We start from the raw sequence: 15,892 nt of genomic DNA, 5'->3' as shown, positions 1-15,892 counted from the left end.
TCTTGCTTTTCTTTTACTTGACTTTTAGCTCCTTAAAGTGGGGCACTGTTTCGAGGCTGCAGTATCCCAAGCTTCAGAAGTCCCAGGGGGTATGAATTAAGGAGGATCAGGTTCTTCACTTGCCTGGCCTGTTTCCTGGTCCTTAGATGACTCCAGACCAACTTGCTAATCATCCAGCTTTGTGTGTTGTGGTTGTTAGCTTTGACAAGCCTGTGTTCCTCCCCTATCTGGGCCACTGCTACTCAAGTCTGCTTCCTGCTTCCCAGCAGGGGTGTAAAATCCAAGTTCTGCTTCAGCACCAGCATAGACCCCTGTAGTCTCCCCCCTGCCCAGGGCTCAGCCATCTCACCTGATTGTGAGCTTAGTTCCAGACAACACTGGTGCTTTAGCTGATTCAGAGGCTCTGGGGGTCTCCTTCTCTGGTGAGGCCTTCCTGGGACTGGATCTGTGTCAGGGTGACTGTCGGGTTGGGCCTGACTCCTGTATTAGCACAGCATCTTCCTCCTTCTGACCTTCCAAGCTATTGTTGGTTAGAAGATGATTTCAGCACATTCTTCTGTGAGTTTTGCTATTCCAGACATTTTCCTATGGTGTTATTTGGATGTTTTTTGGAGCAATTGTGTCATGAATTCAAGAGCTCACTGTCTTTCCTCTGCCATATTGGGATCTCTTTCAAGAGGTGATTGGTGGATTCTTTCAATTTCTATTTTACCTTCTGCTTCTAGAATATCAGGATGATTTTCACTGACAATTTCTTGGAAGATGATGTCTAAACTCTTGTTTTCATCATGGTTTTCAGGTAAGTCCAATGATTTTCAGATTATCTCTCCTGTATCTATTTTTCTAGGTCAGCTGTTTTTCCAAGGAGATATTTCATATTGCTCTCTATTTTTTTATTCATTTGGATTTGCTTTACTGCATCTTGGTTTCTCATAAAGTCACTAACTTCCATTTGTTCAATCCTAATTCTTAGGCAATAATTTTCTTCAGAGAGCTTTTGTATCTCCTTTTCCATTGGCTTTTCAAGCTGTTCACTTTTTTCTCATGACTCTCCTGCATTGCTTTCATTTCTCTCTCTATTCTTTCCTCCATCTCTCTAAATCTTCCTTCTGTCTCTCCTACTTTCTCTTCAAAGTCCCTTTTTATTGCTTCCATGGCCTGAGATCAATTCATATTTTTCTTGGGAGCTTTAGATGTAGGGTCCCCTGAGGTTGCTATCCTCTCCTTTTTTTTTTAATTTATTTTTTTTAATTTTACATATAAGGTATTTTATTTTTTCAGTTACATGTAAAGATAGTTCTCAACTTTTGTTTATACAAGCTTTACAATTTCAGATTTTTCTCCCTCCCCTCCCGCCCCCCCCCCCTCCCCTAGACAGCAGGTAATCTGATATAGGTTATATCTATATATCTATATCGATATAGATATAGATATATACACATATATATATACACATAATAACATTAATCCTATTTCTGCATTAGTCCTGTTATAAGAGAAAAATCAGAGCAATGGTTGCTATCCTCTTCTGAGGGTATACCTCAATCTTCCTTGTTGCCAAAGACAACTTTCTTTGCTTGCTCATCTTGCCATCTTTTACTTGACTTTTAATTCCCCTTAAGTGGGGCCTACTTCTAAGCTACACTGGTCCCAAGCTTCAGAGGGTCCCAGGTGTTTTGGTTTGAGAGAGGGCAGGTGTTTCTCTTGCCTGGCCTGTTCTCTGGTCGAAAATAATCTGAAGCCAACTTGTTAATTAACCAGCCAGCAGATCTTTGTGTGCTGTGGTTTTTAGCTGTGATGAGCCTGCCCCTACCTGGGTTTCCCACCACTCAAGATTTCTTCTGGTTTACCACTAGGGTGGGACAGCTGAATCCTTCTTAGGTCCTGCAGACATCTCTGTATTTTCCACCCCGGCCAGCCTTTTAGCCTCTTACCAGACTGTAAGCTTAGTTCCAGAAGGCGCTGGTGCTGCAGCTGATTTTGAAGCTTGGGGTTAAGTTCCTCTGGAGCAGTGTGCCTGGGGACTGTGTTGGTGCAATCACGAAGTTGAACTCTTCTTGCAGGCTAGCATGGTCCCCTCTAATCTGTCTTTGGCTGTAAAATAATCTCAGCTCATCTTTTTGTGTGTTTTGCTACTCCAGGGGTTCTTTTATTGCTGTTTTTTGGGTAATGTGTCAGGAGCTCTGTGCATTTAATGTCTTTCCTCCACCATCTTGGCTCCACCCCTGGAAGTCCCCTGTTTAGTTTTTATTCCTTTCAGTATAATATAGTTTCTTTTGAAAAACTCTATTTTTTTTTTATTTTTAATTAAAAATTTTTTTTTTCTTTTTGGCGAGGCAGTTGGGGTTAAGTGACTTGCCCAGGGTCACACAGCTAGTAAGTGTTAAGTCTCTGAGGCCAGATTTGAACTCAGGTCCTCCTGACTCCACAGCTGGTGCTCTATCCACTGTGCCACCTAGCTGCAAAAAACTCTGTTTTTAAAAAAATATGTTTTTGCTTTGTCAGATAGAATAATTGTGACTCCTGGTTTTTTGGGATTTACTTGACATATAGTACATTTCCCTCCATTTCTTCAGTTTTATTCTACATATGTCTTTGTTTTTAAAATGTGTTTCTTGTAAGCAACAGAGTGTAGGGTTTTGTTTCCTTATTTTAGCAACAGGTTTTTTCATTTTATTGAATTGTTTGATCAATTTACATTTAACGTTAAGAGGTTTTGGGGCAGCTAGGTGGCACAGTGGATAAAGTACCAATCCTGGATTCAGAAAGACCTGAGTTCAAATCCGTCCTCAGACACTTGACACTTACTAGCTGTGTGACCCTGAGCAAGTCACTTAACCCTCATTGCCCTGCCAAAAAAACAAAAACAAATAAACAAAAAAAAGTTAAGAGGTTTATATTTTATTCCATTTGTCTTTAATATTAGGTTTTCTTCAAATTACATTTTTCCCTTCTTTTCTATAAACACAGTAGTATATATCTCTTCAATTACTTTAACTTAATCTTTTTTTTAAAATCAATAACCTATTTAAATATTTATTTATTTATTTATTTTGTGTGTGTGTGAGGCAATTGGGGTTAAGTGGCTTGCTCAAGGTCACACAGCTAGTAAGTGTTAAATGTCTTAGGTCACATTTGAACTCAGGTCCTCCTGACTCCAGGGCCACTGCTCTATCCACTGCACCACCTAGCTGCCCCTAACTTAATCTTTTTTAAGGTGGTCTTTTTTCCACTAGTTCTCTTACCCTTATCCTTGATCATCTCTCTCATTTGTTATCCCTTTCTCTTTAGAATTTTGTTTATTAGTTCCCTTTTCTCCTTTGCTTTGATCTGGTTAATTCTTCCCCTCCCCCCTTCCCCTTCAGTTCCCTCTCCTCTCCTTCATCTAGTCCTGTTTATTAGGTTTTGAATTTCATTTTTGTGCCCCTTTCCAGAGAAGATTTCTTTCCCGCATTCTTTGATTTGTAATCCCTATCCTTATCTAGACCCTCTCTCTATTCTCTACAATCGTCATGGAATCAAAACTTCCAGAGGTATCTGATATTTTGGGTTTTTCCTAAGCAGTTTCTGCCACTGCCTTGTAGAGCTCGCACCCTGGTGCCCCCCTTTTTATTGTGCCTCAATCCCACAAAAATGCCAATTTCTCCAATTCTTACAGAGAGGACACTGTCCCATGAAAGGACTACTCCTCTTCCCCTAAAATACACATTCCCAAATATGTAGTCCAACCTTGACTTATACCCTCCTGTACTCGCCTTCTTTCCCCATTTGCCTAAAAATTTCCTCAATGCCCTCCCACTATCCCAGGCACCAGTTGCCCCAGGAACTTCTAACTCCTCTCCACCACCACCACCACTAAGGCAGATAAATAGTCTTTTTAGGTACCAAATCCTCCACACAACATTCAGCACAAGGTCCTCATCTCCCTTCACAGAACATTTCTCTTCCTCCAAAGAAGCATTCATCAGTGGTCCCTTCTCCTACCAACAAAATAAGGCCTTTCTCTTCCCCCCCCCCACCCCTTTTCGATCATTCAAAACTTCCCCCAAACAGCAATTATTCACCAAATATAAAGCAATTTCAACTGTTTCCATGTTCAAGGATACAAGGAAAACAAGGTAAAAACTCTAATGAGTAACTCACTCAGCACCCCATGCCCTTCAGAAAGACTGCATTAACTCTTTGAATTGTGTGGCCCTGTGACAAAAGTTCAGACCTACATGCTGAACTTCTTTTCAGTGTTGTGGCGATCCAACCGGCAAATGGCAGAAATTTGCTGAGGTTTTGATAGCCAGAGCAATAGTGTCATTCTGCACTATAAAAGTCCTTTGCAGGAAAGTGGAGGAATAGAGAGAAAGGGGCAGAACACATATCTAGCTTTGAAATAGAGCTTAACTCCACACCCTGACCCCCAGAACCTCAGAGAACCAAACCAAGAACAATAGAAATCTGCATAGGCTGCAATATTATCAGGTAGCATTGCTCTGTACTGCCAGTACAGAGAGTCTGAGTTATGGAACTAATGATAGAGGGAATGAAACAGGACACTGTGATACTTTACTAAACCTAAAAGAAAAAAGAGCCCATCAACCATCTATGTTCAATTCTGTCTCTCTAAAAAGTCACTTGTGGCAGAGATCTAAACTGGTGACCCATGGAATGCCCCAACATGGAGATAGCTGAGACATTCTGAGATCTAGAGAAACCACCATTAGAGCAATAGGGAAAATAAAGGGAAGAAAAAAAAATTATCAAAGATCTCAGGAGAAAGAATATTAATAGTTGAAGGAAATATGATTTCCAGATATAGTAAAGAGTTTAGACATCTATGAATAAACACTGAAAAACAAAGGAAAATGATTAGGAATATTTCTTTCATATAAGAAAACTGGTAGGGTGCTTTCTTCATGATTTTTGAGAATAATTTGTGTTGGAACTAATTTAAAAATTCTGTGAATCATAAGGAGCAAGAGAATTTTCTCTAGTAATTCTATTTCCTTTTATTATATTGGATCATCTAAGATTTTTAAATTTTGCCTTCTGTTAATTTGACGGTTTTACATTATTGAAGGCATTCCTTTATTTCTTTTGTTTTCAAATTTTGTCAGCCTATAATTGTGCTTAGTAGGTTCTGATAATTCTTTTTATTTTGGTTTTGCTGTGATTTCACCTTGTTCATTTGCTATTTTGTTGATTTAATTTTCTGTTCTTTTCTTTTTAATTAAATTGACTAAAAGTTTTTCAATTTCACTAATATTTTTAGAGAACCAGTTTTTAGTTTATCATTTCTATGTTTTCTGATATTCATTTTACTTCTCCTCTAATTTTTAATATCTTTTCTAGTACTTACTTTAGGTTTGTCAGCTTTATAATTTTTAAGTGAGTATTTAGTTCATTAATTTGCTTCCCTCCATTTTGTTAATATATGTTTTTAGGAATATTATTTTCTCCCTGAAGACTGCTTTAGCGGCATCACAGAAATCTTGGTATAGTGATCATCATTTGTATTGTAAGGTTCCCATCCCCATTATAAAATATTTTTCTCCACCCTGCCTCTCATGGGAGAGTTTTTATTGGGACTCTTTTCACCACCGAATGGAGATTTCCCCTTCTCCCTCTCCCTATTGCTTCTTCACCTCTTCTTTTTGAGTGAGTACTAGAGACATTTTTGCTTTAATGTTAACCTTGGAATTGATTATAGTTCCCCCCTTATCTTCTTCCCTTCTCTCCTTTTTATATGCTTTCCCATTCCGTAATTTAGTCCTGCAGAAAACAAAGATTCCCTTGTAGGTAAGGTATTGTGAGGTTTTTAGTCCATGATATTTCAGGTCTGTTCTACCGTCACTTCTGTTTGATTTTCACTTGTTTGCTTGTGTACAAAATATCTTAGTAGCTTCTCTCCTGCTATTTTCCTGTTGTTAACCCTATTGGTGTCTTCTCTCTTTTTTTCCTCTTGCTCAATTTATTTCATTACCTTTGCCTTCCTTTGCAAAAGCTGTATTTGTATTTCTGTTGTCTTGAGTGTGTTTGCAAAGTAAACAGTTTGTTCAGGTCTGATTACCCTTGTAGGAATGCTTTGAATGCCTCGTTTAAAAAATTCAATATCCATCTTTTTTTTTTTTTATTGATTATTAGGCTTAGGATTGCAGGGTATATCATCACACCAGGCAATTTACATTCTACTGGCCTTGGTCTCTTGCCTTATGTGACAAAACTGGCCATAGTTGAATGCTAGTCTTTTTTTTTCAGGTCTGGTAGAATCTCACATATGCTGGCAGAGTTCCCTCTATTCTTCATTTCTCTGGCTGAACACTCTTGTAGCATAGCTCACTGCAGTCTATCCAGAGCAAGGCTTTCTGTGACACATTAGGGGTGGGGTGGGGGAAGCAGAGCTGAGTTCTGTTGCAAACCTGTGAGTGAGCTTGTGTGGTCTTGCAAGGAGAGTGGTGGCTGCTGCAGGGAGGGGTGCTGAATGAATGTGTTATAGGGATTAGGGATTAGCCTTTTTTGCTTTTAGTTCATCAGATAGTTAGCTCATAAGGTTCTTGATGTCATCCTGTGGAGATTGTTGAAATCCCCTTATATCTTGAACATAATTGTTATTTTGGAAAGGTTTGAGAAGTTAGGAGGATCAGAGAAAGTAGACATCTAGTCCTTCATCTTTTTGGCCACATGATATTAAAGTAGTTCCAAATGTTTTGACAAATCTTACAGTCTTTTTTCAGTCTTCTTCATCCTTGACCATTCTCTTGCATTTCATAGTTGACCTCTTTATCTTCACTGATACTCTTCTGTATGATTTTGTTATTCTCTTTTGCTTCTCTTCCTATTATCCAACTTTTCCTTCTCTCCTTTGTTGGCTCTTTATCAATGTTATGCCTCCACAGTCACCCATCTGTTCTCTCCATAACTTTGTACTAGCCATTTCCCATGCCTAGAATGCACATGCTCCCTTCTCATATCTACCCCATAGATTCCCTCACATCCTTCAAATGATGCTCACAAAACATTTCCTAAATGATACCTTTCCTAATTGACCCTTCCTCTTGCTCCTAGTAGTCCAATTCATTAACTACTGTGTATTTTAGCTCCCTCATATTAATTCTGTATTTATTCTATATAACCAGAAGGTACCATGAGGCTGACTCAGGGGCAGAACCTTCCTTTAGGTCACCACCTCTACTGCCTACACTCTTTCCTTTCATGCTGGAGGCTTGAGTTTTGCCTTGCCTGTACACCCACCATCCATCCATCCATCCATCCATCCATCCATCCATCCATCCATGTTTTAATAACCATGACCTCATTTTACCCTAAGGGCAATTCTGGGACATGGTGTTGTTGAGTCTTTTTTAGTCATGTCTGACTCTTCATGACCCTATTTGGGGATTTCTTGGCAAAAACAATGGAGTTATTTGCCACTTCCTTCTCCAGTTAATTTTACAGATGAATAAATGAAGGCAAACCAGGTTAAGTGACTTTCCCAGGGTCACATATCTAGTTAGTGTCTGAGACCAGATTTGAACTCAGGAAGATGCATCTTCCTGACTAGGCCTGGTGCTCTATTCATCGCACCACCTAGCTTCCCAGAGAGTTTATATGACTATAAGTTATTAATAAAAATCACATAACTATATATCATTTGTCTATCATCTTATCTACACACTTACACATACATCTGTATATAGCTGTTCAGTCCTCAGATCAGAATCAAAGTCTGATCATCACAGAACTTTAGATCCCTGTCCTATTTGAATTCTGTGTATTTTTAGCTAGTTGTATACCTAATTCCTTCCTTTCTCTTTTCCCCCTCTTTTTGGTATAGAATCAGACATATTAAGTATGGCTTTTTTATAAGAAGCAAAAATAAATACAAAATAGTAGCAGCTTAAAGAGCAAGAAAAATTATATAAAAACTTTTGTTATCTAACACAGGGAAGGGAATTTGGGGAGAGAAAACCTTAGTCACTGAAGTTGTGATTGCAACTGTAAGCCCATTTTAATTCTTTGATCATCTTGCAAATGATCAGCTCAGATCAGCTCCTCCTATTCAGTCCCTTGTCCCAGAACAAAGTACTTGCAGAAATCCATAGGCTTTCCGCATCTTGCTCTCTGATTCTCTGTCTTGTTTGCTGCTATGATAGCCTATGTGCTCCTCTTTTCAAAACTCTTGGTTGTGCCAGGAGTCTGGTTCATAGCTTAAATGTAGTCCAAGACTCATTTTAGATTTGGGAAAGTAGTCCTTCTCTCTAAAGCAAGAAACTATTCCTACAGCTTATTAGCCCTCACAGAAGAATTTACAGAACCCAGGGGCTACTGACAAGTTTAAAAAATATGTCCTAGACTCTACCCTATTACCTGACAAGGCTGCCACCAAGACTACCTGTGTCCAGCTCAGGATCTCACCTGTGCTTAGGTAGCAACACAATGAAACAAAAAAACAAAAAGCCAGAGATTTTTCTGCGTCAGTATTTGTATTCTATTTTCCACAGAAGGATACAGGGCTACTTTTAGAGTGCACAGGGCCCAGACAATTTTTTTTTTTGAGGAAAGCCCTGTCTTTATAACAATTTGATTAAAAATACAAAATTCATAGGCCCATGCTATACTGATTTATCAATGAAGATTTAGAATAATTAATTTATAACATTTACCTTTTCATAAGAAGTACTGTGATGGGGGCAGCTAGGTGGCGCAGTGGATAGAGCACCGGCCCTGGAGTCAGGAGTACCTGAGTTCAAATCCGGCCTCAAACACTTAATACTTACTAGCTGTGTGACCCTGGGCAAGTCACTAAACCCCAATTGCCTCACTTAAAAAAAAAAGTACTGTGATTTAAAACACTGAACTGTACAGAGCTGAAATGACTATCTAAATTTAGATTACTATTGTAGTTCCTATGGGCAACTAGGTGGCAGAGTAGATAGAATGCCAAGCCTAGAATCAGGAAGACCTGAGTTCAAATCCAGACACAGACACTTACTAGCTATGTGACCCTGGGCAAGTCATTTAACCCTGTTTGCCTCACTTTATCAATCTGTAAAAAAAGCTGGAGAAGGAAATGGCAAATCACTCCATTATCTTTACGGAAAAAACGCCAAATAGGGTCATAACTGAAATGACTAAGCAAAATTTGCAGTCTGTTTAACCACTTGAGTTACAGTTCATGCATGGGCCATCACCGATGAGTTCAATTCAATTCAGTAAATATTTATTAGGTACCTACTGTCTTTTGCACTGTGCAAAATGCTAGGGACACCTGAAAAGTTCTAAATGAAGGCTTTGGGGAGAAAGACAAAAAGACTAAGGGAGTTGAGAAGGTGTTGAATATCAAAAGCTGAGTCAATATGGATGGTGACAAGATTCCAGAAAATCAGCTTATCCTGGGGGAGGTATGATGTTGATATTCTGTGGGGTAAAGACCAAGTAGAACAAAAGATGACAGAAAATGGAGAGAGGTTAAAAGGTAAATCTCACCCATCCTCCCAGCTATTTGAGACACTTTGATAATTCTAGGAAAATGGTTTATATCTAACATGATGTCTCTTCTCACTCTTATGCTGCCCACAGTTCTCCAATGTGTTGTAAATTATCCATAGCTTCATTTTCAAAGTGTTTTCAAAGAATGGCAGAGAATCAGAAATTAGAACACACTGAATATAGCTTACTGTCATTCTACTATAATACACATTCCAAGAACCGAAAATATTTTATTTTTTGCAACAGCATGTGTGTCAAAGAAAACACAATGCACTTTTTCATGTATTGGAACTTGGTTTTGGTGTGTTTTGCATGAAAAAAGGCCCTTTTCTTAAAACCTGAGATACAATATCTATTCTTAAAATTAAAATAGTCAGTTTGTCTTAAATGTATTAAACATATCAAAATTTTAATTTAAGAAAATAAACTGAAATGGAATTTAACATTTCAATTGCTAATGCAAACTTTTAATAGTATTTTCACATTAAAAATTTCATTCGATCTTGGTTTTTTTACCCTGTTGTTCCCAATAGTTTAAACACAAAGGGGAACAGTGCAAAATTTAAAATATTTTGTGTATAGTTTTGTGTGCATACAAAATATACACAAGCTATCCAGCTTCTAACATGAAGATAAGTAATAGAAGATATCCACTGTCCTATACAATATAGATAGTGTATGTTTGCACTTTAATGGTAACTGTAAATCTATGCCTTCTTTTGATGGGAGAATTTTAAAATTTAAGTAATTACAGTTGCAGTCATAATATGAATGGGTATGATATTATTCAAAAGTCAATTTGAAGAAATAGTGGCTTATTGATGAATTATTAAGAGTTTAAGTAAATTTTAAGGCAGCTGGGCAGCTAGGTGGCACAGTAGATAAAGCACCAGCCCTGGATTCAGGAGTACCTCAGTTCAAATCCGGCCTCAGACACTTGACACTTACTAGCTGTGTGACCCTGGGCAAGTCACTAAACCCCAATTGCCTCATTGCCCCACCAAAAAAAAAAATTTTTAAGGTAACTAATCAATGCAGGATATACCAGAGATTCTAAGAAGTAAATACAGGGCATCAAAAACAGTTAATTGCTCAGAACATTGAGAGTATATTATTAACATCAAGATTTAAAGATTTTAAAGTTAATATTGTAGTGAAATATGTTTTGTATTAATAAAACATTTTAAAATTGCTTTTCAACTTTATTTCCTTTTTAATGCCTATTTTTGTGTATTTTCATAATGTAACATTAGTACAGTAACACACAAGTAATTTGTAAGCAAATAAAATTTTTACTAACAGGGTTTCATTGTCAAAACACTTAGATAAATGTTCCATTTGCCTCTTTTTGTATCCCCAGTGTTTAGTAAAAAACTTGCCACATAGTAGGTGCTTAATACATATTTATTGATTTAGTGAATATTGCTTTTAGGGGACTTAAGAATTTCAGTATCTCACCTGTGATCACACATGGAGCATTCTGACTGCTCTAAGCCAGGTTGCTTACAATAACTGAAACTGAGCTGAAATCTGTCTCCCATCACTTCTAGTCTCCTCCCTGAAACAATAGAGAATAAGAAAATGTGTTTTCAAATATACCATTTTCAAGGTTTCAAAGATAGTGATTGAGATGTTTAGTCAAGGTGGTGCAGTGGAGGGAGCAGGATGTCTGTTGTTGTTGTTGTTAGACCAATGACATCACAATATTGGAGTCAAGGTACCGTGTTGGGCTGTGGCCGATCAGTTCAGTACTTCCCAAGGTACTAACCACAGATCAGATACAAGTGGTCAACTAAAATATTTAGAGTGGAAGTAGCTCTGGATTTGCACAGCTCATTTCCTTTGTGTTTCTATGATTCTGCTTTGCTCATAACCTAAATTAAAATCCTGCCTCTAACTCTGACCCCAGGCAAAGTCACTTAAGCTTTCTCCTAATGGCTCCTACCACTGAGGTAATTGTGAGGATCAAGATAATTCAAGCTGCTTTGCATTTACATAGAGCTTTAAATACAACTACAAACATTGTTGGCTTTATGTTTTCACTAGTATACTAGGTCCCATTACACAATTTTTGGGGATAGGAGGGAAAGAGGTACTCAGCTTGACTGACTACCCATTCCGGCTCTTGCCTGCCTTATCCTGTGAGAGACACCTGAAATTGATTCAGCTGAGGAAAACTCTTTTGCTTGAGTGACCCATTGTTTTACACCACTCTCAAAAATCATAGAAAGATGTCTGGAGTTCCTTGTGGCTGTTTTGTACTTTGGTATCAAGGAAGAGATGTCAACAATCTGAGCCTTTAGTTGTTGCCCCTCCCTCCACCCCACCCCAACCAAGTTCTAAGTACAACCTCAATACTTGTTAAGGAAAAACTAGCCTAATTTTCACAGGGGCATGGTTTAGGATATTGGGGCTCGAGATGGCCGAAGCAGTATGTCACTGAGCTCCTCTGAACCTGAATGTCTTCATTTTTTTCATATTTGCCTCGCAGACTTTTTTAGTTAAGGAAGCATTTTGTAAACTGTCAAATCTTACACAAGCTATTGTAATAATAATTTTATAAGAATGTAATAATTATTATAATGTCTACATTTATGGGACAGGACACAAAGAAGGGGTCAGTGAATAGAAAAAAAAAGTCTTCTGAGAGGTAAGAGAAATAGAAGAGTGCAGTGGTCTGAGAGGATTTCAAGGAAATTTGTTCAGGCAACATATTTCCATTTTAACTAGCCTTCAGCTCTTAGCCTAAAACATGGTACTTTTATTTCATCATGGCAGGTAGGGACATTTTTAGTGAGATGTTTTTGGGCTAGAGGGCCTGCTAGTGCATTTAAAATTAAAACATGGAGGGACAAGTGAGGGTTAAGTGACTTGCCCAGGGTCACACAGGTAGTAAGTGTCAAGTGTCTGAGGCCAGATTTGAACTCAGGTCCTCCTCACTCCCAGGCCGGTACTCTATCCACTGCATCACCTAGCTGCCCTTATAAGTTTGTTTTTGAAAATGAATATTAAAGTATAAAGTTGTATTTCTGCTTTTGTTAATATTATTACTGGGATACTTGACAATGAGATCAAGAATCCTACAGATGAAATTCTGTTGCTTAGGGTCTTCCAAGACTCTGGCTACAACAGACTGAGCAGAATCCTAAGGTCATGATCCAATTAGTTTTTCTTTTTGTCTTATTGCCTCTACCTGGAGTACTCCTGGAAAATTTCCAAATATACTCATGGTAACGCTCAAATTTATTTATTCCCAAATATGGACAACAGGACTCCTCCACTCCCAAGCAATCCCTCCCATTGGAACTAAGCAATATTGGTGATGCCTAGTACTTAGGCTCCCCTGGTAAGCCAGGTTGGTCTCTAAGAAGCATATTGATGAAATCTATCTTGAGGAAGCTGGTGGTTCAGGGGGGAAGGTTTGAATTTTGGTATTATTCTAGGAAACCTCCAAAGCTGGGAAAGTCAATTAGGATCTATCTCCTCTTGGGCCTCTTGGGCCTCAGGCTATATCAATGTTGCCATACTTTGGGCAAGTGAAGTCTGTGTTTTGGAACTCTAGTACTTGACCTGTGCTCAGAAAACAGAGAAGTGTAAAGCAAATAGGAATTTGAAGTGCTCCCTGGCAAGCACATGCAAATAGCCATGTGCTGCTTTTCTTACAGTCACCATTAAGTTAACTGCTGAGGGGGGTGGGGGTGGGGTTGTTGGGGAAAAATCCTAAAAGATGCAAGGAAAAATATGACTAGGACATACTAAAAACAAAAAGAGCATGCCCACTTTTATCAGGCCTATGAAAGGAGTGGCATATCCTTTAACAAAAATCCCTCCACCTGATGCTTAGTTGTCAGTCTCCTTGGAGACAGTTACATTGGGATCATGAATAGTTCCCGGTGTTCTTTCAGCAAAGTGCCAGCACATGTATGCCTTCCCTTAATGGGGAGGGGTCCCTCAGATGCCTCCAAATAGGGGTCCATACCTGGTAATCACTATTTCAACAACACTTTTTGATATGCGTGAACTAAAAGCTTATAGTAACAACAGATTCGATCTTTAGATCAGAGTCATCAGAAAACATTTGAAAAAACAAGTATGTTAACATATTAAAGGAAACCTTTTGGGTGTAACTATTTTGTTCCATGATAAAATATTTTATTAATTAAGCTCATTCGGCTCCACCATTTATTACTTTTGTGATCTTGAATAAGTCACTTAATTTTTCTGGGATTCAGTTTCCTCATCTAAAATGAGGGGGTTTGGGCCGGATGGCCTCTTCGGGCCTAAAATCTAAGATTTTATGATCCTTGCTGAAATTTCTTCCTGCGTCTGAATAATTAATTCTACTTGAGTGAACTATTCTCCAGTATTTTTTTTCCAAAGGTGTATGTTGCCACAAGTAGATTAAAAAAAAAGAAATTCTAATTTTGAAAGAGCCAAATAATTTTCTTCTTTTATCTCTTATAATCAAAGTAAAAAAAAATATTTTGGATCCCGTTTCCCCAATGTATAGTAACACTTTGGTAGCCACTTTGAGTATGAAGACTTCAGTTTCTTATTTATGAAAAGATCTTTCCCAGATCTTCAGACTCATAATCTCAAATATGGAGGATGCTTCTGATACTTCACAAGGAACTGCTCCATTCATTAATAATGTAGCTCTCCCAGGCTTCTCTTTAGCTTGCTATCTCTTCCTGTAGCAGTGACAAACTATAAAAGTCATTGAGCAGCCAATAAAAAGGTAGAAGAGAGACGTGCAAAGCTCCTCCCCAGAGTTCTTCCTCCTTTCGAGCCGAAAGTAGATAAAAAACAAGACACACGCAAACTTCCTAGGAGCTAAGAGTTGAGCAAGTGACGGTGGGACTCAATCTAGCAGAGCAGTAGTAGGAGGCAAAAGGGGAGAGAACAGGGAAAGAACGAGGAAGACTATAATCGATCTCCAGAAGAACCTCGTTTTTACTCTTACTGATAGTTAGGAAGTGGCATTTTTCGTGATTGCAGGTAAGAGGAGACATCGTGGAGTAGAGAGTTGGTTGGGCTGATGTCAGCTGGGTGGTAAAGTGGGGAGGAGAAACAAAACCTGAGAGGAATTGGATCCGGGGGCTTCCCCCAATCCACCCCGCCTCTGTTTAGCACTTTGTGTGCGGGGCTGGGCTGGGGGTGGGGAGGTGGACCACTCCGCCGGCTGTGCGGTTGAGCGTCAGCGCCCCATTGTGAGCGAGGAGGGGGGAGGAGGGGAAGAAGAGGAGAAGAGGGAGAGGAGGAGGAGGAGGAAGAGGGGGAGGAAGAGAAGGAGGGGGAGGAGGAAGAGGAGGGAGAGGAGAAGGAGGAGGAGACTTGGGAGGAGGAGACGCGGGGGTGGGGGAGGGAGGCTAGTAAGGAGCCGCGGCAGGGACGGCTCGCTCACTCATTCACTCCTGATTCACTCACTGGGGCCGCCGCCGGAGCCGGAGCAGCTGTGGGAAGGAGCTCCTCAGTCACACAAAAGGGGCGCACGGTTTTTTGCCAACGCCCTCTGTGGCCGCGGGTCCCGGAGCGCCGGACGTCCCCCACCTGACCGGCTTTTCCCCCTTTTCCGATTTTGTTAGGGAAGTGGGACAAGCGCCGGCGGCCGAGGGTCCGGGCCACCACGCGGGTGAGGGGAGATGCCGCTGCTGCACCGAAAGCCGTTTGTGAGGCAGAAGCCGCCGGGGGACCTGCGGCCCGACGAGGAAGTTTTCTACTGTAAAGTTACCAACGAGATCTTCCGCCACTATGAGTAAGAGTCGGGACGGGGTGGCGGAGGGGCGGGGGTGGGGGGGTGGGAGGGCAGTTTGGGGACACTTCTGGCGCGGCTCTTCCGTCTTTTCACCCCTTGGTAGCGCTCCTTTTGTCTCGGCTCGCCCCTTCGCCACTCTGGGCATCTGGCGGGCGATGGAAAGGGGACTGGCTCCTCCGGAGCTCCCGCCGCTGTGCTCCCAGGCTCTGTCCGAGCCGGCTGGGGCGGCCCTGGCCCTGATTCGAGAATTGGGGAAGAGAGTGTATGAAAGGAGCAGAGGTGGGGGAATCCCACGCCGAGCTGCCGGCAGGGTGCGCCGGGGGAGGGGGAGCTCCGGGCCGCTCGGCGCGGCGGACCCACCCCCACCCCCACCCCCGGCGGTCTGTGCTGGCCCGACGCCGGCAGTTCCGGGATCCCGGCCGCCGCGGCTGGGGCTGCCCCGCTCTTGGGGGCAGTTGTAGGATGTTGGTCTCCTGGCCCAGGCGAGGGAATCCCGCCCCCAGAGGCTGGAAGCGGCGGGTGGAGCTCGCTGACTTTGAATGCTTTAGTCGGGGATTTGACGTTGGTGCTGTCCGTTGGCGGGTCCGCGCTGAGGTGTGGGGGACGGGGCCAGAAAGGGAAGGAAGTGAAAGTTGTAGGTTCTTTGGGCAGCCGGTG

At 40.8% G+C, this 15,892-nt stretch overlaps 1 protein-coding gene across 3 annotated transcripts in view; it reads left to right on the top strand.

The window, feature by feature from the left end:
• The window catches only part of BAZ1A (bromodomain adjacent to zinc finger domain 1A), a 209,331-nt gene that overhangs the window by 75,796 nt on the left and 117,643 nt on the right, over positions 1–15,892 (top strand). For 2 of the 3 annotated variants that reach the window (XM_043984698.1, XM_043984696.1), the window contains exon 2: positions 15,066–15,235. In XM_043984698.1, coding sequence (XP_043840633.1) covers positions 15,123–15,235 — 113 coding nt within the window. In that variant the 5' untranslated portion in view covers positions 15,066–15,122. Of the gene's footprint in view, positions 1–14,285; positions 14,479–15,065; positions 15,236–15,892 lie in introns of those variants that run through there. The other variant, XM_043984697.1, reaches the window with a different exon arrangement.

Source organism: Dromiciops gliroides, chromosome 2 (assembly GCF_019393635.1).
Source record: "Dromiciops gliroides isolate mDroGli1 chromosome 2, mDroGli1.pri, whole genome shotgun sequence".
In the NCBI taxonomy this organism is placed as follows: domain Eukaryota; kingdom Metazoa; phylum Chordata; class Mammalia; order Microbiotheria; family Microbiotheriidae; genus Dromiciops; species Dromiciops gliroides.
The sequence above is the reverse complement of the archived record's forward strand: the minus strand, read 5'-3'. Positions and strand labels throughout refer to the sequence as shown.